The sequence below is a fragment of the Larimichthys crocea genome, chromosome XI, assembly GCF_000972845.2.
Source record: "Larimichthys crocea isolate SSNF chromosome XI, L_crocea_2.0, whole genome shotgun sequence".
Taxonomy (NCBI): Eukaryota; Metazoa; Chordata; class Actinopteri; family Sciaenidae; genus Larimichthys; species Larimichthys crocea.
Window position 1 is genome coordinate 12,264,152 of NC_040021.1, and position 25,653 is coordinate 12,289,804.

Genomic DNA, 25,653 nt, shown 5'->3' on the forward strand with positions numbered 1-25,653 from the left:
GACAGACCAGTTGCTGTTAAGGCTTTTTTGTTGTAGTATGAGCTTGTAAAGTGAGGTTTGAAAAAAATGCACCGGTTAATTTGTAACAAAGGTAACATCAGTGTAAGAGTTATATTTTCCCCAATATCCATACCCAGTAAAAAAGGTTAATACATTGCTGAGATTTTGGCATGTGAGGTGCTGAGGTCGTACATCACAGTATGTACAGAATATACTGTTTATAACATCACACAAACACAAACACTTTTTTTTTTTTTTTAAATGGCTCTCATTTGTGTTCTCCCCCCATCGGTGAGTCCAAAAACATCTGCCTGAAGCCGCTTTGGCTTCAGTCATTAACTGCATCGGTCAAACAAAACAGAACACGTTGTACAGTTTATAGTACCTTGACATACCAATTTAGTGCTGGAGTTAAAAACGCACTTCAGTGAAAAGTAGACAAGTGAGACACTTGTATGAAAGAGCATCCGAGAGAAGTGCAAGCTGTACAAAAAAAAGAGAAAAAAGTGAAAAGAGCTTAATACAGTAAGTATTGTCGAAAAGTTTAAAAAGTGAAATATAGTGGATATATTTATAGATTCCTCTTTTTCTTTCATCTCTTCAAGTCATCTGTTTCCAGCACAGTCCCACTGTATATCATTTTGGCTTTTTCATTTCTTTATTGTTCTAGCAGCATTGTGCAAACACATTAATATTTGTCTTCGCCGATCCCTCTTCTGCCCTCAGACATAACATATTCCTGCTTTTCTCAGATACTTTGAAGCTGATATCACAGGGTTAAAGAGAAAGGCATGACTTTGTCAAATTGGCTTATATTTACTAAGATCCATCCATCCCTCATCCATCCATCTGCCTGATTATGAATCTCTCTCTTCTTTTTTTTTTTTTTTATCCTGCAGGGCTTCAGTCGTCCACTCCAGCAGAGGGAGCCATCTCTCATGAATCCCAGCCAGACCACCACCCAGAGCTCCCACTTTCAGAGCCTGCAAACAACCAGCAGTGGGAGAAAATACGCAGGAGGACAAACAAGGAGGAGGATAAACACTCCTCTCCTCCGTTCACAAAGCAAGATGAAACACCTCAAGAGGCAAGAAGATTAAGGGATGTCTTCCCCCTCTCCTCCTCCTCCTCCACCACCTCCTCCTTCAGGCTCAGGCTCCTCTGCGCTGGGGTGTGTTTGTGTGTCTGAAGGTGTGTGTGCGTATCGTAGGTGGCTCCAGCGGGCCTTGTTTTTGTGCAGGTGACCCATCATGGTCTGGCTGAGTGGGCTGGGCTCAGTGAAGCGATGCCACTCCTCAAACAGAGGCTCCACAATGTAGGAGATGAACCCTGAGGAAAACAACGACAAAAGGCGGATCATCTCCCAATCAGTTGCGGATCTTCTTCAGTTCATGATGACAGAGTGTATAGTTATGGGTGTATGCACGTGCACACTTTAGGACTCACCTATCTGAATGGCTGGGACAGAGTCAGCCTGCTGGTTACACAGAGGACTGATCTCCAAGTCAAACTTTCTCTCCAGGTCACCTGTCAGTTAAAAACAAAACGGGTCTGAACAAAATATGACGAAACCAGAGAAACCAGACAGCACGGCCCAGTTCCATTGGAAAAAAGTGTTTGTAACGATTTATTCTCTCTTTAAAGCCACCAGACGTCATTTACTAAAAGCCTCATTTTACCTTGCAGAACATGTGAGTTGCAGGTCCACCACTGTCTCTGACTTTAATGTTTTAACACATTAATTCAGATCCAAACTAAAACGCCAAAGTTGAGTTAGAGGTAAAAGAGTCCACTAATCTTTAACACTCTGATGAAAGCCTAAAAAAGTACTAGTATCAAAAAAATGCTATGAGGTGTAGTTTTTTTTTTAGCTCTGGGAAGATTGGCAGCCTCTAACTACAACAGGAAGAGGATGTACTGTTATCACAGAACAAATGCTGTATCAGAGTTATCGCAATTACCATTTCCTGCCCACTTTTACATGAACACCCAAGTCCTGATAAGACTAGGAAACCTTTTTCAGATATATCTGACCTGATGTTAAATAAGACAGAAGTGCCTAAAAACAATGATGCCTGACATCTGTTTGTTTTCCAAGGAAATGAACCCTAAATTTAATGAATATAGCGTTATGTTTGTCAAATGACATTCATTTTGACACTCACACGGCCAACTTAAGTTGTCTGATGTCATTAACGTGGGGACTCTTTTGAATCTCTACCCTCCCGTATGACATAAACACAGCGTAAACATTCCAAGTTTCCCTCAATCATCTTTTAATATTAAACAGGGACGTTTGAACTGAGAGGAAATGTTTCTCACCCTGCCTGTAGAATTCCTCACACACCCTCTCGCTCCACTGTCTGCTCAGCTCCCAAACCCGACACGGATTACAGACGTCTGCACACTTCAGAGCAATCTGCAGGCAAAGACAGAGAGATACACGCATGAAGTACATGTAGTTAGCATGTTTGAGAAAAAAAAAAAGCATGGTGGGTGAAGTCTGTGTGCGAGTATACCTGCAGGATAAAGTGCCTGTGTGAAGCCAGCTGGAGGTCCAGGTCCTGGTTGTCCAGATGTTCTCTGAAGGTCAACAGGAACTCATTCTGTCGGCTGATGTCTGTAGCCAGGATGAGAGAGCCTAGCTGTTGTTCCATGTCCTGCCTGCAAAGCAACAAAACAAACCATGCCTGTGCTTAATTTTGGATTCTGCCTGCTGCAGCGGCTACATTTTTGGGAATGTTTATACATATATATTTATTATGAAGTTATCGCAGCCTGAACTTTGTCCCCTGTACTTCTTGCTCCTGACCTTCCTGTGGAGACTGGTAGATGAAATTTAATCATGTAACCAAATTTTTACTACAGTATTTAAACATGCTGGTGTGTGTGGTTATGTGCGAGTGTGTCTATTCTTTGCAGGTGCTGGGTTTTTGAACTTCTGTGTGTGTGTGTGTGTGTTTGCCGTTAAGTTGCAAGAAACTGCAGAGCGAGAGCAAGAGCTAAAACACGGATTAAACATCTAGTGTGTATTAAATGTGTGTTTCTTACGACATGTCAGCAGGCAGGTGGGACAGCAGTCCTGACTCTCGCAGCATGCCCACAGTGGATCTCCAGTGGTGGCTCTCCAGCACAGATGTGTTCTGTACAGGAACATTCAAAAATGTGTTAGAGACAGACTCAAGTGATAAGGCTGGACACTAAACCTACAGCACACACAGTGTACCTGGTAGAGGGATGCCAGGTGGTGTCGGGTCTTAATGAGGAAAGGCTGGTTGACCCCAGGATGGTCCACGTCGTGAGCAGCTGCCGCCAACAGACCCAGGAACACGTCCAGAGGACTCAGCTGCTCTGCCAGCTACAACAACACGAAATGTTTCCACAAGACAAATGTTGTTCCTTAAGCAAGGAGGGACACTTTCAAATGAAACTAAGCTGTCCTTAGAGGATGATGTGAATGATGTGTGATCGTAGTTTTTATCCTTAATATTAAAGTAATATCTTTAATATTGTCAGTTTCTCGATGATAGTTGAAATCTGTGTTTAGTTTTTGTTGTTCTCCAATAACCCAATGATTGTGAGGTTCAAGTGTTTTACTTTTATGCTCTCAGGTGTTTAAGGTTGTTCACAATCACACTGGTGAGCGGTGTATGACCCCTATAGTCGTGTAGCAGATAAAGAGTTACAGTTTCGACAGAAATCATCCCAAAACATCCTCAGTCCCAACGTCTGTGATTTTACTCTTTTATTAAACTTATACCATTGTATTATTTGTGTTTAATACTCCCTTTTGTAATTTAACTATAGTAAAGGACACATTCTGTATCATTTTATACAAAATAAATAGGTCACGTTTACCTCTGAAATTGAATATTTTGACCTCAAACAGTGCCTCCGTTTTGAAACACAGTCTCAAAATAATTCATACGAGACACAGGTATGTGTCACAGGGGGAGGATAAATGCTTAATGGTCAGTAGAGGACAAAATGGCAAAAATATTGATCGGAGAAGCAGCAGGTTTGACATCTTACACTGAGTGTATGCTTATTATCCAGAAGACGCTGTGCCCATGTGCTGTGCTGAATTCAATTTATTTACCTAAGTGCTTTTAACCAAATAGGTGCGTCACAAAGTGCTTTACGGAGCAACAAAGGACACAAAAGCAATTACTGTATGGATGGAAAAGATGCAGAGACATTTAATCTTGTCAGAAAGGGCTTCAGGGATTTCTCCACGCTGCTGTGGATGGATGTGTTGTCAAGTCTAAGTGAGCAGGAATTATCCCTCAGGAAGGCAAACTAATAGGACATGTCAAGGAGAAGCTCGGCCTGAGTGAAACCTTGTAGTGTGTGTGTGTGTGTGAGAGAGAGACGGAGAGTATGTGTGTGAATAGAATATTATTCATTACCTTGGGCTCCTTCAGGTAGCAGTACATGGCTTGGGTTACATCAGCAGCGTGAACAGCATTGTGATAGGGATTCTGGGAGTGGTAGTCCTCTTGCACCATGCCTGGCAAGACAGGACACAAGGTTAAACCCAATTAAACTGAAATTTTCTTACATTAAAAAAAATAATAATCTGATCTTAATTTAATTTTGGTAACATATAAACGCCTTAATTTGAATATCAGAGTAAACCGAGAGATTCCAGCTTTCAGTGGAGCATCTAAACACAGCATTTTGATTTCCTAATATGTAAATATACAATTGCAAATTTTGACCAACGACGAAAGCAACCGAGTAAAAAAAAAAAGAAGCCACAATAAATGATCTAGGTGATGTAAGCATTCATAATCAACTGATGCTTTGAAAGTTTACACATTGATAAATCTACAAGCTCTCATGGTCCAAAGACGAGTTGAAAAAAGTCTTACTGTAGGTTGTAAAATTCTCGATTTCTCAGTTTGTCTCCATAACGACACACACCTCATTGTTGCTCAGCTGGATCTGATAGCACCATTTAGGCATGCGATGGATCCTGGATTACTATTTCACTTACAACAACACTCGCACGGTCACTTTATCCATATATGTTGTTATTGTAGGGAACACGAACCGTGCGTCTTTTTTTGTGATGACTGATTTGCGGACAAAAGAACCAGTTGACGTCAGTCTGGGCTTTCCTGAAAAGTTAAACCCTTCTCAGCTTCCGAGAGCGTGCTGCCCCGCCAAAAAGGCTGCCAGGTGCATGTTTACAGTGCAAATGCTTTCTATGTAGCGGTGAATGTAAATACACCAGCACCATGAATGTTTAAGCTTTCTGTAGTCATGATATTTGATGTTGATGTAAATGTAAATGATCAGCTACTGGATTTAACAAATTCTTGGCGGGTATAATCACTGACACGTTCCTGCAGCTTACCGAGAAACCTGTGCAGTTTGACCATGTCCAGCTGGAAGTGGTGAATGAGACCGTAGACATTGAAGAGATGGCACAACAGAGTCACCAGGCTGTTACCTGCAGCACACATATTCATTCAAGCTGTAACTGTACTGCGATGGTGAGAGGAAAAACTTGAAACGTTTCATTAAATTTAGATTCTAACAAAAAAGGAAGCGACATTATAAATCTCGTGTTAATAGACATTAGTTAAATTCGGCGAAACGTGTAACATCTGTTCAATTTGAAATAATAGAAAGCCGCGTTACCATTTGTGAGGCGATCGAAGAGGAAAATGTCAAAGTTCCAGGTCCCGACCTTTGATAGCATGTGCTGTAACAAAAGAGAGACTTTTCAGCACTGATACATCATTCACAGCTGATAAGAGGACAAAGAGTTGCAACGATTATTTTCATTATCGATTAGTTGTTTGGTACATAAAATGTCAAAAAAGCATTGATCACTGTTTCCAAAAGCCCAATGTGGAACCTTCAAACGTCTTATTTGTCCAGAGCCCAAGGATATTTAGTTTACTGTCATAGAGGACTAAAGAAACCAGAAAATATTCACATTTGAGAAGGTCAAATCAGAGAATTTGAACATTTTTCCTTAAAGCTTTAATCTGTACGTCTGTATGTTTGTTGGGTTAGGAGTGTTCATACCGCAGCTTGTCCCAGGTAGTCGTCGTCCAGTAGGTGCAGTGACCCGGGGGTGTGGGGCACCAACCTCCTGAGCAGCCTGGAGGCGTGGCAGTATCTCTGAAAGCTCAGCAGACGCTTCACCTTTCTCCTGGTGCCGGACTCTACCTCCCCCTGCTGGGCGCTGGCTGGAATTACAACAGAACGACGCGGTTTATTCGACCGTGCAGAGTATCTGTTTGAAGATTTTTTCTGAATTGTTTGTGGTTCTGTCCTGGGACCAACAAGCAACTGAGTTGGTCAGTAGACAAATGGAAAACACACTTATCTTCAATTTAATGCACAATTACCCTGATCCTGTCTCGGACCTGAATTTAACTGTATCCATAATTCAATAAGATCTACTTCAAAATGGCAACAGTTAAGTTAAAGATGCATAAATACAATGAAATGCTGATGTGACCTACATCTTCTTCTATTTTGTCAGTGATGTAGATGAAAATGTAGAAAATAATTTGGTTATGTCTCTTAATTTATGTACAGAATTTGTGAATGTAACAACTTTGTTCCCTTTATTGTAAATTATGTCGAAATAAAAAAAGCACCAGAGCTGAAGCAGCTGATATTTATCTGTTTACACCTTCAAATAGTTCACTGGATACACCAAGTTTAACGAAGTTGTGATTAGTGGACTTATAATTGCCGACGTGGCCAATTAACGGTCATCGTTTTGTATTCAAATGTATCAGGAAACTTACTTTTGAGGATTCGCAGGTCAATCAGCGGGTAGGAGCCTCGTCTCTCAACCAGCAGCACACCAGCATGACCAGTGTTCAGTCTGCCATCAGCTGTGTGCAGACAGAGAAAGAAGAAGGAAAAGAAGAGGATGGAAAAAAACACTGTTAGTGTTGGATGAATAAATATTTAGTGTTATTACTAATGTTCCATTTTTGGCAGACCCTCCAGTATCTATGAATCAAACTTTCCGGGAGGGAAGGAGAGAGAGAGAGAGGGGAGGTGGGTGTTTTGGACTAGAGCAGAGGAAACGGAGAAAGAAAAAAGGTTGATGGCAGTCAAGAGCAGCCAGTGGGGTGATGAGAGGACAACGGAGCAAAGTGTTTCCCAGTGGTGCACATGTCCTGCTGGTGATGTTCAACATGATCAGCCTCATAAAATGAGATTTTTTGTTCTTAAATCAGCCTCTGTGAAACAAGAGGATCTTTGACATTGCTGAAGCACCAGGACATCATGCATCTGGTCCGAGTTTGCCTAAGGAGAACCAATTTCATGTCACGGTGCAGCTGTTGCAGTGAATAACGTATTTCTCAGACTAGTGCTGCATTGTCTGTGAACGTTCAGCTCAAACACTTATCACTCTCGCTCTTATCGTAGTTTCACACTGATGCCGACTGCAGCGGACAATACAGAGAGGTTGAGGAGTTTGATTTGCACAATTTAAACAACTTGTTGTGTTTTCTCTCTGTCTTTTACTCAAATGTATCTCTGACATGCTGACAGCACGTTTTCAAATAGTTGTTGTCTACTGTATGAATTCTTTCTATGTCTGCCAGACGTAATCCTTAGGGTTTTAATCCTTGTGAGCGGCTATCAGACAGGGAAGAGAACACACGCCCTGTAGACAGTTACAACAAGACATAACAGAACTAGGTCCCCAAGTCACAGTACACATGCACAGACATGAAATTCACACTTGAATAAACTAAAAACTAACTCTGGGAATACTGAATAATTTACAGATCAGATGTGAGGAAGTGGAGCGTGTTATGTCCCGGAGGGTTGCAAATTCACATGACCTCTGTGACTCCCGCTTACGAGAGCAGCTAAACTACCTGTCATTGGGGTTGGAGTCACTGTGGTAACTCCCTTGGGTTGCCAGATCTCGCCTTGCCAAATGTGGGTTGCCAAAGCAGCGGGCAGAACTCGCAGGCATGTCTCGCGGTTTTGGTAAATGTTTGTGTGTGTGTGTGCCGTGTAGGCTAGGCAGCTATACAGAAAACATACAGTGGAAAAGTGGCATCATTCCCTATTTACAGATTTTATAGTCCAACAAACAAACAGAAACTGCTTGGGGGAAGTGACTCAGCCTGCTAAAGTAAAGCAGAGGAGTCCTTGTTTGAGCAAGAGATGGAGAAAAAGGGGGGAAAGCCTCTTTTTATCTGGGGAAAACCACCGCAGTAACACGCGTCAGTTCCCCCTAACACAGACAAACACACACACACTCAAGCTACCTCTCCATACTTCTACTGAATGTGTCACTCCATCCTTCATTCCTCCCGTTTCTGGCTCCACTTTGCGCTCTTGCTTCCTACCCCCTCAACCTTCCTATCATCCTTTATTCCTTCCCGTTCTAACAACACCACGCTTCTCTCCCCATCTGATCCATCCTTTCGTGTCGCCCCCGTGCCACCCCGCCTCTCTCCTCGTTCCCTTGCTCTCTCTTCCTTTAACTCTCTGGTAAATAGGTCATTCTCTCCATACGACGCAGAAGTGGGTCATTTAGGATGAATCAGTTGGAAAGGGTGCTTAAAGACGTGGCGATGCACACTCGCCTCGTCAAACGCTCGCCACACACACACACGCACGCACACACACACACACTTGCAAATGAGGTTAAATCCCTGGTTCCAAATGCGAAAACAAGATCACCCACAGACACAAACACACACACAAGGCACTGATAAGAAATATGTTCACTTGGCTTCCCTTGAATCTGTGGGTGTTGATGGCACAAACTGTGCTTTGGGGTTGTTTGTTAGTCAGACACGTCGCTGCTATATGCAGCAGCAACACTCCAACACAAACAGTTTTAAACACGCAGTGGCTGATGATATTTCCTGCTGCCTGCAGCTGCTGCTGCTGCTCCTTCTTCTTCTTTACCTGGATACACAGATACACACAGTGTATCCACACAGCCAGCTGCACTCTGCAGATACAGTTAACTCGCTGGCAGTGCTGACACTTCACTTTTTTCGGAGTGACCTGACAGTGACAGTAGCCAGGTGTGTAAAAGATAGGGGACAAGCTAGCGTAGCTGTTTATAGGAAATCTGTGTTTTGGATGCATTGAATAAAAATCCAAATACATTACAGGTATTTTAAAGAATACCAGAACTTAAAGGAAATATGATATTATATCATTTTATATGACCTTGGGACGCAAGTAAGGATAATTTTAACTGATAATTAATCAGACAATTCTTTTCTCTTTACTGAAAAAACAGTTGTTTGTCTACAAAAACACCCACGGCAATTTTCCAAATCCCATGTTGACATGTTCAAACTCCAAAGATATTGTATTTATCATAGAAAATTAAGAAAACCAGCCAATATTCACATTCGAGGGGCTGGAACGAGTATGTTTTTGGCATTTTTGCTTGAAAAATTAACAGATGATTATTTGATTATCAACATAACTGCCAATTAATCTTCTGCCATCAACTAACTAATCAGAGAACTAGCTAATCATTTAATCTCTGTTTTAATGTTTTTTTTTTCGATTATCCCACCTATCGAAACACAAAGGGCAGAAGACATTTTGCAGGTGTATTATCTTTAAGCACAGTGTGTTAGCTGTAGGTTATCTGCCACATTGCAAAAAAATGAAATGTTGTTGAACCAGAGAACTACTACAAATGTCTTAATGTCAGATTTTGGAATATATTTTAATAAATGTGTAAAGATTTAATAAAATGATAACCTGTAGGCTTGAAGTAAACACAGTCAGTTGGACTTTTTCTAAATTAACCTATAAAATAAAGATAAAATGACTTTTTTCAGGACTTGCTATGGCAAATGTCAGGATGACTCACTATCACCGACGAGGTCTCACAGTGCCTTGACACATATTGTATGGAGAAATAAGAATATGGGCAGATAGCCTTTCACACTCTGAAAGGAGTCATCAACTAAATGAGGTCATCTCGATACGAAGGGGAAAGTCTGTCAGTAGCTTACATTTGTCCATTTTCCACTGGATGACTCAGCGCTTACGCACAGGTAATTCCCCGCGGACTGACTCATCACTTCATCATAACTCTTCAAAAGAATGTTAAAAGATTGATTCATGTACTATGTTTTTCTTTTGTTATTACCTGATTTCGGATTAAAGTGTTGTCCTGTTCACACGCTAACATCAAAGTCAAGTCGTCATCACACTCATTTCACTAAATAAGTAAATGAGTTTGCCAGTGTCCAAAAATGTAACTCTAAAACGTATATCAATGTTTAGGGGAAGAAAGATGAGGTCATCAGATCTGATCATCAGTTAAACGTCAGATCACCCCTTCTCTGTTGACGCAATTCACATCAAACTGTCAACATTACTTTGTGTCACCTGTGTTAGAGAGGCTTTGCGTGATGGTGTCACGTCAGTGTCATCAGCTGCAGCTCAGCAGATGGTAACACGGCTTCATTGAATGGATACTTTTGGTCTTTACAGCCCAAATCCCTCCCTGCACTCTCTATTGGGCGTCTGAATTGCTGTGAACCTCATCTTAACCCACGACACTTACACAACACGCGCACGTGAACAACCAGCCCAGAGGTGCGCTTGTCAAAAATAATCTGTCACACACGTCACAAAATGTGCACCCAGGCATGGTCAAACATTCAAATGCAGAAAATAAAGCACAAAAAAAACAAGAGTGGATCATCCTTATTTACAAACTGTGACCTGCCAACAAACGTAACGACTATTTTAAAGAGACGAATAAATGATAAAATCGAGACACGTTGTGAAAGCATGTGACCGAAAAGAATCAACGGTTCACTCACACACAACAAACACACATTAAGCATTTATCAGGACTCTGACTCCCATAAGCATTACTGTACTGTGTGTGTTACGTGCTAGTTACCTTCCAGATGAGCGCTCCTGTCCTCTATGTCATGCTTCACCTCCTCTACCTCCTCCTTCTCTGCTTCAACCCAAGTGCTCGCCTGACTTCTCTCTGGCCCCAGGTGGCCTCCCCTGCGAGCCCTCCAGGCTGCCCTCAGCTGCCGTATAAGAGCTGGAAGCTCCAGGGCCAGAGACAGGCCCCCACAGGTCACCGGAGGCATCCTGAGAGGCCCCCAGACTGGTGAACGGGGGGCCTCGTCTGGACAGACCCCGACTTGACTGCCAAGACTGGAGTCCCGCATCCTGAGATCTGGGCCCCAAAGCCCCTTTAACACTGGCATCCTTACACCAAAAGAAAACGGATGGATGACGGACAGGTGCAAGGAAAGGAAATTGAGTGAGGGGAAAGAAAGAAGGGTGGCGCTGAAGAAGAGATTGGGAGAGGAACGGCGAGACGGCAGAAGGAAAAGCAGGCACCCATAGGTGAGGAAAGAGGAGAACAGACAGAGAGTAGCAAGTCGGGATGTAAGACAGAGGAATGAGACAGAGACACAATCAGAGGCGAGAAAGACTGAGGGAGAGAGAGAAATGGGTGCAGAGTGGTAAAAAAAGCAAAACAAATGCAGAGATGTGGAGCAGGGTAAAGCCAGAAAAGAGAAGCGAGAATCCGTCACTTTCCCTCTTTCTCAGGGTCGGACACTGACAGTCCGCTACCTGCTCCTGCCGCATTCTCTCTCTTCCCTCTATCGTCTCACTCGAGCCGATGTTGTTGTGGAGTCTAAAAGCCCCTCCTCTCCCCACTCGCAACCCGCTTACACGCTCTCTCTCTCTCACTCTGCCTATATGCTGCTACGTTGATAACAGACCAATAGGATTTAAGCGAATGCCTGTCGGGCACACAGCCGCCGTCTCATGGTCAGGTCAGGAAGGTCGAGAGCACATAGTACAGAGTAGTAAGATAACAAATATCTGTATCCAACATTCAGTCCATCTGTGCAGACATGTAAAAAAAACAGATAATCTGAGCATCAGGATTGTGTGCAGGGAAAACAGAACTAAGCCCATCCGTATTCAAGGGTGACGTCCTCTTATTACTTGTTCTGTCCAGATCCTAAAAATGTTCGGATTACAATGATATAAAACAGAGAAAAGCAACAAATCCTCACATCCGAGAGGCTGGAACCAGCAACTGTTTTGCATATTCAATGCATTGCATAACTAATAAATCAATTAAATGTTTTCTGAACCTATGAGCACACACGCCTTATTTCCAGGCTGAAGAACACATAACGTTATGTCACAGTTCTGTCTCTGACAGAACAGAGTAATTAACTTATTCTGCTTGGAGGTAAATGAGGCACATGCTGTGAGTCACTAATCATTAAGGCTTCACTGGCACATAAACACTTCAGTTTTGATTTATTTGTTCTGAATTCTCCTGTCCAGGTGTGTGTGATCTAAACAGTAAGTTATAAAAAAAGATTCCCACTTTTTATAAACCCGAAGTCTGAATTCATGCTTTTATTGGTAGGGTCTCATAAAAAGAAATTATTCTAGTGACCTTAACAGAGTTGGTTTTAACTTGTTTAATTTGTTTGGGGCTGTAACCACTCTCTTCCTGTTGTCCTTTGTAGCTGATGAGCCCCAGATATTGATTACCATGAATATAACTAAGTGAATGTAAATGAATGAGACCTATTTGTTCCCCTTAACATGCACGTAACTATGAAGGACACAGTGCTAAAACAATTACATTTTTCCAGGGAAATGTTCACTTGAGAAACAGTCACATGCAGACAAGAGTACTGACACACACACACACACACGGAGGCGCAGACAGGCAGAGACAGTCACATAGCCTTGAACGTCACATATCAGACGGAAGAAGTCGATTGCAAGAAAAAAATGAGACTTTACGTTAAGAAGGTTAAGATAAAAGATACAGGCTGTGAGAAACTATGAGAAGCAGGCAGTGATGTGTGATGTGCAGCAGGCTGATTCAGTATAAATGCAATGTATAGTTGTTCTGTTGTGATGAGCAGCTGGTAAAAGGTTGTATTTTATTGTTAAGTATAGTCATACCATGTGAAAACCTGTTTTTTTTTTCTAATTTATACATTTGTAAAATTAAAGAAAATGCTACATTTGAGGGCACAGATGAGTGAGCTTTTTAAAGAACGAGCTGTGGCTCGACAAATCTAAGACGTTTTAAAAAAGGCAGCAACAATATAATGAATCTTTCAAAACAACACACTGTAACATTTTCACGTCAGACTATCAGTAACAACTGGCCCAGACTACAGTGAACTCGGTGTGTTCAGTCATGATGCCAAATCATAATATTATCCTGCCCTACAATCAGATCAACAGCAGGAAAACTATCCTTCATTATGTCGCCACTCCCAAAAAATCTGTGGTGGCTGACAGAGATTACATTTTGCCTGGACATACCGTGTGTGACTTTATTGGTAAAACAGTGTAAATAAAGCTGCAAAAGAATAATAGCAGCAAAACACAGCTTGTAGATTTGTAACTGTGTGAAAGAGGACATGTGACAAAAAGAGAGAAACAGTGAAACAGTGATAATGGCACAGAATGAGAGAGAGAGTGAAAGATATCAGAGAGTCAACAAGGTCAGTGGGAGTCTAGATGTTGTATGGTCACGTTTTTTTGTGCAGGTCGCTGTACAGAACTGGGTCAACCAGTGAATGAATTGTCTTGTCTTGTGATTTTTGGTACTTTATCATATGTTTAAGGTTGCTTCAGGCAACTAAGCACTTCTTCAAGGAACTTCTAAACAAGTTTGACCCAAAAATGAAAAAAGCAGTAGCTACATTTCGGAATCTGCAAGGTCTGAAACTGTTATGATAAACAGCTACATCTTACTGTCTCCAGTCCAGACGCTACTTCAAAAAACACGACTGGAGTGAAGCTCCACATTGTTAGGAAGCTGGCATCTTTCCAGAGTTCGGAAACTTACTGTTTTGAGCCATTCAACTGGACAGTGTATACAGAGATAGCAGAAATATGCCGCAGTGTTTGACAGAGATTTACACTGGGCCAAAGGTTAGTGACAGCCTGAAGCCCTGGTACCAAATATTTTGACCTATTTTGCTCTATTGATTCACAACTGACTGCATATATTAACAACTGTTTCCACTGAGTTTCTACTGTATTCAGGTCAAGTTAGTGTTCTTACCCAGCATGCGAACTTGTATGGCATTCTGCTCCGACCTTTTAAACGCGACTGCTCCACACCTCTGTGGCCGAGAGAAAGAGGGAGAGAGAAAGAGAGGCTGAGATTAATATTACAACATCCCAAAATACACACTGCTATCAAAGAGCATCAATGAACCTCGCTAATAAATAGAAACTGTGTGAAAAGTCATGGTTACCAAGGCTTCACACACAAAGACCACTGGGATATAATAATGTGTGTTAAATGATTGTGGGTATAAAATCAAAGCTGAATCTTGAGCCCCTCATTTGAGGTGCATTTAACGACAGCGCCCTTCCAGTCGGGACATGTTTGTGTGTTGGCCAACAAAGCTGTAAAAGTGGGTCAGGCAGCAAACTGGACATTGATCACATGCTTCCCTATGGTTGTTCCTCAGGGTCGGGGTCTTAAGTCATCCCTTTTCGGTCATTTTCGATCAAAAGTGTGTTTGTGTTAAGTTCAAGTCACATGGTTTTGATTTTTTTTTTAAATTGAGAAAAAGTGGTTGACGACTACATTAACCACGATCTAAAAGTAGAGGCTGTGACCAACTCAAAAAACAAACAAACAATGAAATATGCTCAGAAATAAATTTCCTGAAGCTTGTTTGTTTTTTTTTGTTCAACCCCCCCAAAATATTCAGGTAGCAGCGACAAATCCTCTAGCTGGAATCAACAAATGTGAAAAAAATGAACTTCTTGATTAATCCACTAACTGTTTCACCTCTGATTCATACAAAGTCTCTCCGTGTGAATCCTGACTGATCCAGTTGTCTCACTACCAGCTCATTCAAAGTAATGTGAATGTTGGCAGACAAGTAGTCAACAGCTCTGCCATGTTTTAGATCAACACCAAGAGGATATTACCCATCTCTTTCTGATGAGTTGAAATTGATTGAATTACACCAGCAGTGCGGTAACCTGCCATTGTACCCTGATATGAGGTTGGTTCTTAACCCTAATTACAATCCAAAGCCCTGTGCTGCAGTTCAGACAGACTCTGCTCAGTACATTTCCCAATTGAGGTCATCTATTTATAATAGCGAGTAATGGCTATAATAGTTATGATGGTGGTCATCTGTGTGCCTAGTGGACTGAGTGCACCAAGCAGTGCTGTCCAGAGAAACCTAAAGACAATGTACACATTTGATAGAAGATAACATAACAAATCATCGGTTATCTCTTATTACATATTCTGGACCTATTACAGTGTTCAGTGTTGCCCCTCTGGAGGAAGACAGTCATGAAGTTGAGTAGGTGGATTTACATCTAAATTAGCACAGTGTTGTTTACTGGCGGGCAGGAAACGGGTGGATGGAGACTAACCAGAGGCGATGACGCTTCACTCATCCAGCCCACGTGGTTATGGCATGTTTACAGCACGTCAAATGTCTTTTTTTCCATAGTCTCTAGCTCTATGTGCACATTATTATTAAAGGTCCCTCTCTCTTTTTAATTACGGTTAGCTGCTGGTTAACAGTTCTTTTACTGGACAGGTCTGTTCATTGTCTCCTGTGTCTTCACCAGCATTAGCAGAAAATGGATTTGGAAAAAGCTTTTCTCAAACCTCAACACTACTGCTCCCAATGTAATGTGTGAGCAGTAGGAACAAACATAGCGTCAACTTCTGCCGAATATAGTGCTGCTTTGAAATGTTCTGTGTAATAATATTTATCTCTTTGCGCACAAAACTATAAAACATGTCTAAGAAGAGATTAAACTAAAGACAGAGACACTAAACAAAGTAAAGACGTTGCGTAAAACATTAATAATAAGGGACAGAGAAGCAACACAGGAAGTGGGGAAACGAGCCTTCCAAGAATCAACAAACTCGATGTATTAGATAGTAGTCTATGATGCACGCAAGCAAGTGATGACAACTGAGCAGTCTCCATGACGACCAAGCAAACTTGAAACCACGACTTTTTAAGAAAGCTCTGGAAAAATCTAGTCAGTGGACCTTGATATGAGAATTTTCTTACAAAAGGTGAATGATGGACCTTCATACTTGAACACATAGATGTGTTTGGACAAAATCTCACACATTCCCCAATGAGTTCTCGCACAACCACTTTACCTGTACACATTGTGTGTATTTTAACATCATATAAACCTTCCTTATGGTGTATCTTGTTGTGGCTGCCTCCTGCTGCACACCTGGCCCTTCTTGTCTACATGTGGTCTGCAGCATCCTGGCTGCAGGCTGTTAAGCTGTCAATACACTGACGTGACACATTACAATAATACACAAGGCCTTACTGTTAGCCCATCACTGCAGCTTATGGAAGAGGCTATATATACATCCTACCATAAAAAAACCCCATCAAGGTCACTATAAACTCACTTCCTAGGATCAAAACATTTACTACACGCATAAATAATAATAGGAATAGAATAAGAATCACAATAACGCCATAGGACATACAAAGTAGACTACAATTTGCTCATTATAAACTCCCTTTTGAGCGTTAAAGACACTATGTGTACTTACAGGAACATTATATGAACGTAACACTGTTTTCTCGTTAGGTTTAACCAGGCCTGTTACAAAAACAACTGTGTACAAGCCTGTGTTTGTGTGTGAGTGTGAGTGTATCTGGCCCGTATATATATATTGCTGTAAAGTCGCAGTCTACATACCTCGACCGTTAAACAGGACATTTAACCATCGTGGCCGCTCGTGGACAGCAAGCGAATGCGACGGAATCAGGCGCGTGCGGAGTGTTGTCATGTCACGGGAAGCGCACGAGTGAGCCGCATACGGCAGGACGATGAAAGGTGACCGTGCCCCCTGACTGACACCTGTTTAAAAAAAAAAACACTAACTAATTCATTCTTCACCCTTCTTCATCTTTTATTTATTTATCTCTGTCTGACTGCACTCGCGCCGTGAAGACGAGTGTCGGCTTTTGTCAATGGGAAGGTGAAGTTGGCGTTTCCGTCCGCGTGCTGTTTCTATGACTTGGTTGTGAGCCGCAGAGAGTGGGGAGGGGAGGGGCTCGAGGATGGAGCATCACAGAGGCGGGACTGTTCGGCAGTGAACCAATCAGCGCCGGATGCAATCACTGGTTTGAGTTCAATTGGTGGTCCTCAATTAAATACAGTAAATATAGCACAGCAATATTTGACTCAGAGTGTGTGAGGGGGGACTGTTTGCAAAGGGTATTTCCCAAATGAAATGTTACCCACAATGACCCAGGACCAGATCAAATCACTAGGGGGGAAGCTGGGGCAAAGGATCTGTGAGCCCCTGTTGACCCTTCACATCTCTCAGACTCTATATGCATCTATTTATTGTCACAAACATACATATTACAGCGTATATTAAAATTATTTGGTACTTCGGGCCAATAACAAATCTAATAAATGGATCTGCCCCCACAGTCTCATGTAGGAGGTGAGAGGAGTTTTCCATGATGGATGTCAGCTTTGTTAACATTCTCCTCTCCCCTACTTCCTCTGTGGACTCTAGGGGGCGGTCCAGAACAGAGCTGGACCTCTTGACCTGTTTGTTGAGTCTTCCTGTCCCTCTCTGTGCTTCCTCTTCTCCAGCAGTTGACTGCATAGATCAAATTAAATTAAATGGTGACACAATGAGACAACATATTGTTATTAGCAATATGTAATTCATTTGTGGTAACTTGGTTATGCAGTAGTAGTATACCACTACTGCTACATCTGTCCTTAATAAAAAGAAATGCCAGCAGTTTTCTTCATACACCTAAAAAGGCATACTTTATGTCTGTGATTATTATTTGTTTATATAGTATTTTCCTGTTGAGCGACCACTTGCAGTTTTGCTGATAATAACTGTCTACTGTAGCCAAGTAGCAATGGCAGAAACTGTATGAATTTGCTTCACTTTGCAAAAAGATGATTGTGGATTGTTACGTGTCTGAACCAAACTGCTGCTTCAACAAACTTCCTGTCATTGGTTTGTGGGTGCTGTTGTCCCACATACATCTCTACAAAGCATATTCTTTTCTGAGAACCGAAACAGACCAACATTGCTGATCTGTAACCTGAAAACCTATAGCAGTCATTTTCATTCCTGTTTACCTCACGCAAGGAGTTGGTTTCTGCTTGTGCTGTGAAACGAACTTGGATCGTACAAATTCAGAAGATATCTCTAACAGATGTCTACCAGACGCAGACATCTCTAATCCTACCAATGAAGATGGATCTTAATTATCTGTTTGTTCTCTCAGCCAAGATGGTGGACCAAAGTATCACTCATTCACCCAGGTCCTGTACTGATGAAAAGAGGTGATGTTTTTTCAGATTTTAGGGGTACTGAAGAACAATTATATTTAATTTGTTTGTAAACACATGTTGCGTATAGTGATATAGTCATCAGCGTATAGCGAGTCTCTCAAAAAAATGCGAAAGTTAAACTTTAAAGTTAGTAGTTTGGTATTTTTCAAGGGAAATGAAAGTGAAAAAGTTATCCGAAATAACCCAGGATAACCAAGCAAGCAAAGGGATTAATGTGTTTTTTTGACATTTTAACATTACTGTATATTAATTTATACAGAATTGCACACAATACGTACGATGATCACGTGGTCTGACGCCACCACTGGTGGTGTGACTTATCATGTGTTTGATGCGAGGAACTCATAAACAATGGCGACCGCAGAGAAAAATACCAATGTAGGTTTTAGGCTGAAATGAACATGTTTGCACAAGTATTTGGTAAAGTATGAGGAAGCACTGCAAATTGAATATTAGGGTTTGTATTTGGACGTCGATTAACTTGCTGAACTGATCGGAGTCGAGTCTGTTCATTTGAAGCATTAGCATTGCTAGCATGTTGAGAAATTGGACTTTAATTTAAGCAGTTTTTTAAAATGAGTATATTAAAGGGATACGGGTTGATCTAATACGGACATATGATACATTTCATTTTCATAATACATTTGATGATATTGCAGATTTCAAACGAGTGCGTGGACAATGCTAGTGGATCTGGTGGTGTAATCGTCTATGATGACAAAACCTTTCCCATTTCTTCTCAACAAGTAAGCTTCCTATCATTTATTTTTAAGTGAAAAGTCAAAATATATTTAAATATCTGGTCTTAAGTAAAACATTTTTATGTTGCATGTGTTATATGTTTTGTTCAGGATGCCACAGAGCGGACTGCTTCCGATGTTGGACAAGGCTCTTACAGGTTAGGCACAGTAAATTTGTTTAGTAAGTATTAAAACAAAGTAAAATAAAACAGCAGCTACAGTGTAGTAAAATATACAAAGATTTTTTGTATCTTTTTTCTTTGTATCTTTGTCTTAACCCCCTTATTTGTAACTGATAATTGATGAGTTGACCTCAAGTTTTCTGGGACATTGTTCCGGATATATGATACATAAAAACTCAATGCTGCCTCTGCAGGTTTAGTTTATTCTCAGGACATGTCCTAGATGATGCAAGAGGTGTGAATAGTTCATAGCGGGGAAGCCGACAAGAAATGGACCTTTCAGGACGTTAACAACAGCAGTAACTTTACTTTAATGTACATTTGTATTTTGGATAGGGAGGACAGGTGGTTTGAATAGAGGCTATCTAATGTTAAAGTAAAGAAACCATCTCTCAACAGTGGACACCACAAACCAAGTGGAAACACTCCCCTTGTTAATGATCCCACCAAGGCTTAATACCTGGGTTTTCCCACCAGTCAGTCAGAACTGAACAATAGACTCAAGTTGCAAACACACAATGTGACTGAATCAGTTTAAGTCAGATTATTGAGAGCACCGGGCAGAATGTGCAGGGGAATAGGTGATTTTTTTTTTTTATCAGCGTGATATTTTTTCATGGTGTTTATAGAGGTAAAAATGGCATCAATAAAATTTGTAATTTTAGAACAGAAATTACATACAGGATGATTGACCAAGTGCTAAATGCGGGTAGGCTTGGAGGAGCCTGGAATAATAATTCACTGGTGTTTCCTGGGATTTTAAAGAAAACAATCAGAAGGAGCCACAGCAGTCACCATTTACGAATGTGCTTGGTTGGGGTGGAGACAGGACAGTGATCCAAGGGGGAATATAAAGCCAGCATTAACCAGTGTTTCCATTTTATCATCCTTAAACATGGGAGGTGAAAAAGAATGGAAGAGGAATTAGGTAACTGATCCATGAGTGATATTTTTGTCTTTGTGGTGCTGAGTCTGCTCTAGGTGTCAGGGTGCATCATTGTAGGCCTGGCCACTAGTGGCGCAAGCTGAACCTAAAATGGCCCATCAGTGCTTTAACTCCATATCTGCTAGCCTATGTCGACAGAACAGATAGAAATGATTCGTATAGTTGTTTGTAGAACAATAATTGTGGAGTGTTTATTTATCAGTTGAGAAATGTCACAGACCATTGCACCTGGAATACAGTATGTTTTAATGTCCTTACCATTTATTATCCTGATAGTAGCATCTCCCACAATTAGAGTTAGTGTAATCTAACTTGCATGTACACTTTCTTAATTTAATATTCTCATCACTATGTTAATACTAAATATAATTAATTTTTGTCTCTGTGTAACTGTTGTGCTGTAGTTCTGTGCGACCATTCCAACCTGACTATGATGAGAATGAGGACACTGCAGTGGAGTGGGATCCTCCAGAGACTGACAGTAATTCACTGGCCAGGTAAAACTTTTTGTGATCTAGGCTACAATCATATATGAGGTTTAAATGTGTTGCATTTTGTTGCTTTGAGTATTTCTGCATTGCCTTTTCTTTTTTTTTAAAGTAAAATCGAGACTCAAGTACACAGATTTGTGGTGTGGACATGGTTTTATTTAGACTTTTTTTTAGCCTGTCCCATTTAATTTTTAACATTTATTGTTTATTTTTGCATGCAATTATTATTAAATAATTGGCTAATGGTGTTTATGTTTTCATAGGGCTCAGTAATACTAGATATAATTATTGTTATACAAGTGGTATTAGGTCGTTCTAAACTTCTGTTGTATTTTCCACAGTCTTCAGGAGGAAGAGGAGGAGGATGGAGCGGATGACTGTTGGCATCTACAGCTATCAGACATTTACATAATAAATCTGTAAAGCCAAAAAAAAAAAAACATGTCATGTTCTGGCTGTCAATAATAAATGTGGCTTGCTTAACCAAACAAGGGCCTTAATTTTATTAAAATGTGTGGAGAATGTTCTGGACTGTCAGGATCATGGTGTGACATTTAACCAAGATCAAATCAACCCACTAGTTCGGGCTGGGCAAAAGATCTGTGGGCCTCTGGGTGCCCTGGGAGTAGATAGGAGTTTGGTACCTTGCTCAAGAGCTCATCCAAATCCCTCATACTCATCCCTCCAGTCTGAGCTACTAAATTGTGTCCATAATAGGGAATACTTCCTCTATAGTATCCAGGACAGAGGTGGACCTCTTGACCACTTAGTTCCTGTCCCTCCCTTTTCCTGTTCCACTCATTTTTGTTCATACACAAGCAAAGAGTTGGCTTCGTCTCAGGCAGTTGAATGACCTTAGATGGTAAAGAAGATATTTTTATTGGACATCTACAAAAACTGGACATTTCTGATCCTATTAGAGAAGACGGACGTTAACTATCTATTTGTTCTCTCAGCCGAGGACCGATGTGTCACAAAATGAACAGAGGAAAAGTGACAGAAAGAGGTAAGTTTTTGTTTCTCAGGTTTTCGGAGTAATGAAGAACAGTTTTATTTGCTTTGTTTGTAAACGCCCGTTGAATCATATGTCATCAGTGTATAGTGAGAGTCTGACCAAGAAAATGTACTTTAAAGTCAACAGTTTGGTATTTTTCTATGTGAAAGTCGGAAGTCTGACACAAATGAAAAATAGTTATCAGAATAACCCAGATTAACCTAGCAGGCAAAGGGATTCATGTATTTTTTTACATTTTCAACATTACAATACGTAACACGCATGCGCTGACGTCTCGTCGCCAGTCATCGTGTCATTGAGGAAACAAACAATGGCGTCCCTTGACCTGTGTGTAAGTTTAAATGAATAAAATTCGTATTAACTATTTGGTATGAGAAAATGCTGCAGATTGGATGTAACAGTTTGCATAGACGTCGATTAATTTATTGAACCGATCAGTGTCCAGTCTCCAGTCATTTGAGACGTTAGCATTGCTAGCATGTTGATTAGCATGCTAGCAGATTGATATAATACAGACCATAGACCAGTGGTTCTTAACCTTGTTGGAGGTACCGAACCCCACCAGTTTCATATGCTCATTCACCGAACCCTTCTTTAGTAAAAAATAAAATATGATTTTTTTACTGGTGCACAAAATGAACCGTGCATTAACATCACCTTGTTCAAATAACAAAACCAACACAGTGCATGAACTCACAACAACTTACCTCAGTGTGACTTCTGCTGTTGCCTTTGAGAGACCAGTTCAGATATGCGTGGCTTCACCTTGGCAAGTGCCAGTCTCATGTCATTTTCACAGCAAAGTCTGTTCCTTTTCTTAGTTTTTATGTCCAGCATCCTCGAAAACGATTGCTCACAAAGATATGTTGTAACAAATGGTATAAAAAATTCCAGGGCGGAGGCTCCACCGAACCCCTAGGGTTCGATCGAACCCAGGTTAAGAACCACTGCCATAGACATATATACATAGACGCCGCATTGAGCGCTCAATCATACGTCAGCGGTTGACGTATCGCGACCAACGACCAACCCGCTCAATGCGGCGTCTATGTATATATGTCTATGATACAGACTTTATATTTGAGGCATTAGCATTGGTAGCATGTTGATTAGCATGCTAACAGGTTGATATATTACGGACTTTATATGACGTATTTTCATAATACGTTTGATGATATTGCAGATTTCAATCAAGTGCGTGGACAATGCAAGTGGATCTGGTGGTGTGAGCGTCTATGACAACAAAACCTTTCCGTTTTCTTCTCAACAAGTAAGCTTCATACTAAAGTGCAAAGTCAAAATCTATTTAAATATCTGGTCTTAGGTAAAACTTTTTAATGTTGCATGTGTTATTTGTAGATTTCCATCGAGTGTGTGGACAATGCTGCTGGATTTCCTGGTGTAGTCGTCTATGGTACACAAACATTCCCTGTTTCATCTCAAAAAGTAAGCTTTATACTTTCTAGTTTCAAGTGTATAATAAATAGAAGAAAAGCTTTTTTTCCTCATATCATGGATATATATATATATATATTTCTGGTTTGGCTAGGGGAGTGTAGATGAGGAGGCCATGGAATGGGAGCCATCAGAGGTGAAGCCACAACCAAAGGCCAGGTAAAGAGAGCATGCATCTTTTCTCAGTCAATGTAAAACTATTTAGACATTTTTGTCACAAATATTACAGAATAAAGAATAAACTAAATGTTCAGTATATTATGAAACATGTTAAAGACCAATCTAATAATTACAAATGAATAAGACTAACACAAAGACCCCATAACATCTTTAGAAATGCATATATGTACCATATGTATGCAGAAATACAAACACTCAAAGTTCAATGGTGACTGATAATTACAATGAAATTAATCTTGTGTATGAAGGCTATCCCTGTTGAGCAATTTTTTGGTAAATTTACATGGGAAAATGATCTGAATACTTCTTCTACCACTTTTTATTAGTTCATGAATGACTTAGCAAAGGTTGTTGTTTCAGAAATGCGTCTATGGAGGAGGAGACCCCGATGGAGATAGATTGAAAACTGGCAAGTAATTTCAGATTTGTCTCAGGCTTCTGACCAATGAACTAATGGTGATCTTGTCACATCTGTCAAGTTGAGTTTTTGTCCTGTCTCCATGTTTGTTTTGTGACTTCCTGTTTTATTTTGGAAATTAACTCTCCTCTCGTTTCAGGTCGCTTGCCCTTCCTCATGTGTCACCAGTCTGATTGTCTTCCCTGATTCCTGATTGTGTCCACCTGTTCCCCATTACCTCCATGTGTTCATATAGTCTCATATAGTGTGTCATGTCGTTCGTCTTGATCCACCAGTATCTTGAGTCAGTAATTCCTTGTCACAGTTTCCGCCTCGATTTGAGAGTTTTTTGTTGGCCTTTTGCCATTAAATTTTCATAGCTTTAGTTAGAGAGTTTGACTTCTTCCCCATTTGTGGTTTTTCCCTCCTCGGAGGCATTTTCTGTTCATCTCTTTTTCGTTTGTTTTTTTCCCTCCTCTGAGGTGTTTTCTGTTCTCATCAGCTTTTTTGTTTTTTTCCTCTTAGACTATAGGATTTAGTGTAGTAATTTTTCATAGCCATCCCTGCTGTTCGAGGCGCTTTCTGTTGACCATTCCCTTTATTTTGTGTGCTTAATAAAGCCTTCTGTTCTACTCTGCATCCGAGTCCTACCTCTGTGTCCCAGGCCTGTCAGATCTAATGATAACCATTATCACTATCAAGCTCTCTATTTCCCTACATTACATGTTACAATCATCAGTTAAATTGTCTATTTTCATAAACATGCAAGTTTTATAGCTAGGTTCAGGGACAAAGACCACATCTTGAACTCATCCCATTTCTGCACCTAAAGTACTTAAGCACACCTTATCCGTTAACTCCCTCTTTTTCCCTTCTCTGTCTTTCTTTCAATTAAAGGAACCACTGGAATGAATAGGCAGCTCACCAACAACCTGCTCTGAACTCCGCTCCATCAGGCAGTCCCTAAGCAGTCCTTGGGGCAACTGATCGACACAGTATTAATGTGTAGTCATTGTTCTCTACTGACTTAGTTTTTGTCTTTTTATCAACATGAGGATCTTCACTGAACCAGCTGTTAGTCATGATGATGAATAAACTTTTCAATAACATGTTGTTTTTACTGAGCACAAACACAAAATTTTATGAATTAGGATATCTTGTTTAGATCACCAAACTGGATTAAAGGGAAACAGCTGACAGGCTTTTGTAGAAGTACAAAGATAGAAAACACGACTTTTTGACCACTTCAACTGAAGTAAGAGGTAATACTAATATTTATTTTAAAAAAAGGAAATAAAAGCTAAGATGAAATAAGTGAACACTTATGACCAGAAAAAAGGTACCGTAGTTTTTATCCATCAATCACAGTTAACACTTTACTATAAGCCCACTTAGGTGGTATTCATAAGCAGTATATAAAATTAAATGAATGTTTTATAATAAGCTATGATGTAGTTGTAAGCAGAATGTGTTTATTAATCTCTTTGTCAAATATTACTCCTCCTATAGGAACATAGAAGTGGATGCTGTTCTTGATGAACAGTAATTATATAACATACAACATTTTAAAACGTCCTACACATAACTACATTATTTGTATTATAAGCCATTTATCAAAAATGCATAATAAACATAAAATGATTATAATCGTTAAATGGGGTGATTTGAAAGTGTCACCAAGTGTAAGAAAATAGTTTTTCTGTGTAGTGTCAGAGACTAATAATATAAAACAATATATTGTACACAATAGCTCAAACAAGTTCTCTTGTTTGAGGTGAGAATTAAAGCCTCATAAAGTGACTTTAGAGACGTTAAGCAGGTAGCTAAAAACTAACGTGCCTAGCTGCGTAAACACATTATGCCCTTTAAAAAGATATCATT

At 40.5% G+C, this 25,653-nt stretch overlaps 1 protein-coding gene across 2 annotated transcripts; it reads right to left on the reverse strand.

Annotated features, from left to right (window-relative positions):
- Positions 1-244: 244 nt before the first annotated feature.
- On the reverse strand, positions 245-17,104 carry LOC104925671 (cAMP-specific 3',5'-cyclic phosphodiesterase 7B). 2 transcript variants are annotated; one of them, XM_027283938.1, is made up of 13 exons: positions 16,732-17,104; positions 14,075-14,135; positions 6,777-6,866; positions 6,043-6,206; positions 5,650-5,713; positions 5,363-5,458; positions 4,410-4,510; positions 3,227-3,358; positions 3,052-3,143; positions 2,520-2,664; positions 2,323-2,419; positions 1,447-1,527; positions 245-1,329 (listed from the first exon to the last, which is right to left on the reverse strand). In XM_027283938.1, exons 1-13 carry the CDS (start codon positions 16,750-16,752, stop codon positions 1,097-1,099), a joined length of 1,377 nt encoding a protein of 458 aa, XP_027139739.1. In that variant the 5' UTR covers positions 16,753-17,104; the 3' UTR covers positions 245-1,096. The 2 variants fall into 2 exon arrangements, with proteins under 2 accessions (XP_027139739.1, XP_027139738.1); XM_027283937.1 differs by lacking the exon at positions 16,732-17,104 and adding an exon at positions 10,895-11,217 and having other exon boundaries at positions 14,075-14,116.
- Between the last annotated feature and the right edge of the window lie 8,549 nt (positions 17,105-25,653).

Bases quoted from the DNA above. Each gene is read 5' to 3' on its own strand.
- LOC104925671 (XM_027283937.1), bottom strand. From the start codon at position 11,216: ATGCCAGTGTTAAAGGGGCTTTGGGGCCCAGATCTCAGGATGCGGGAC. The intron at 1,528-2,322 runs GTGAGAAACATT...TTTAACTGACAG, and splicing joins TGAGGAATTCTACAGGCAGG to GTGACCTGGAGAGAAAGTTT. The intron at 1,330-1,446 runs GTGAGTCCTAAA...TGTTTTCCTCAG, and splicing joins TGTCCCAGCCATTCAGATAG to GGTTCATCTCCTACATTGTG.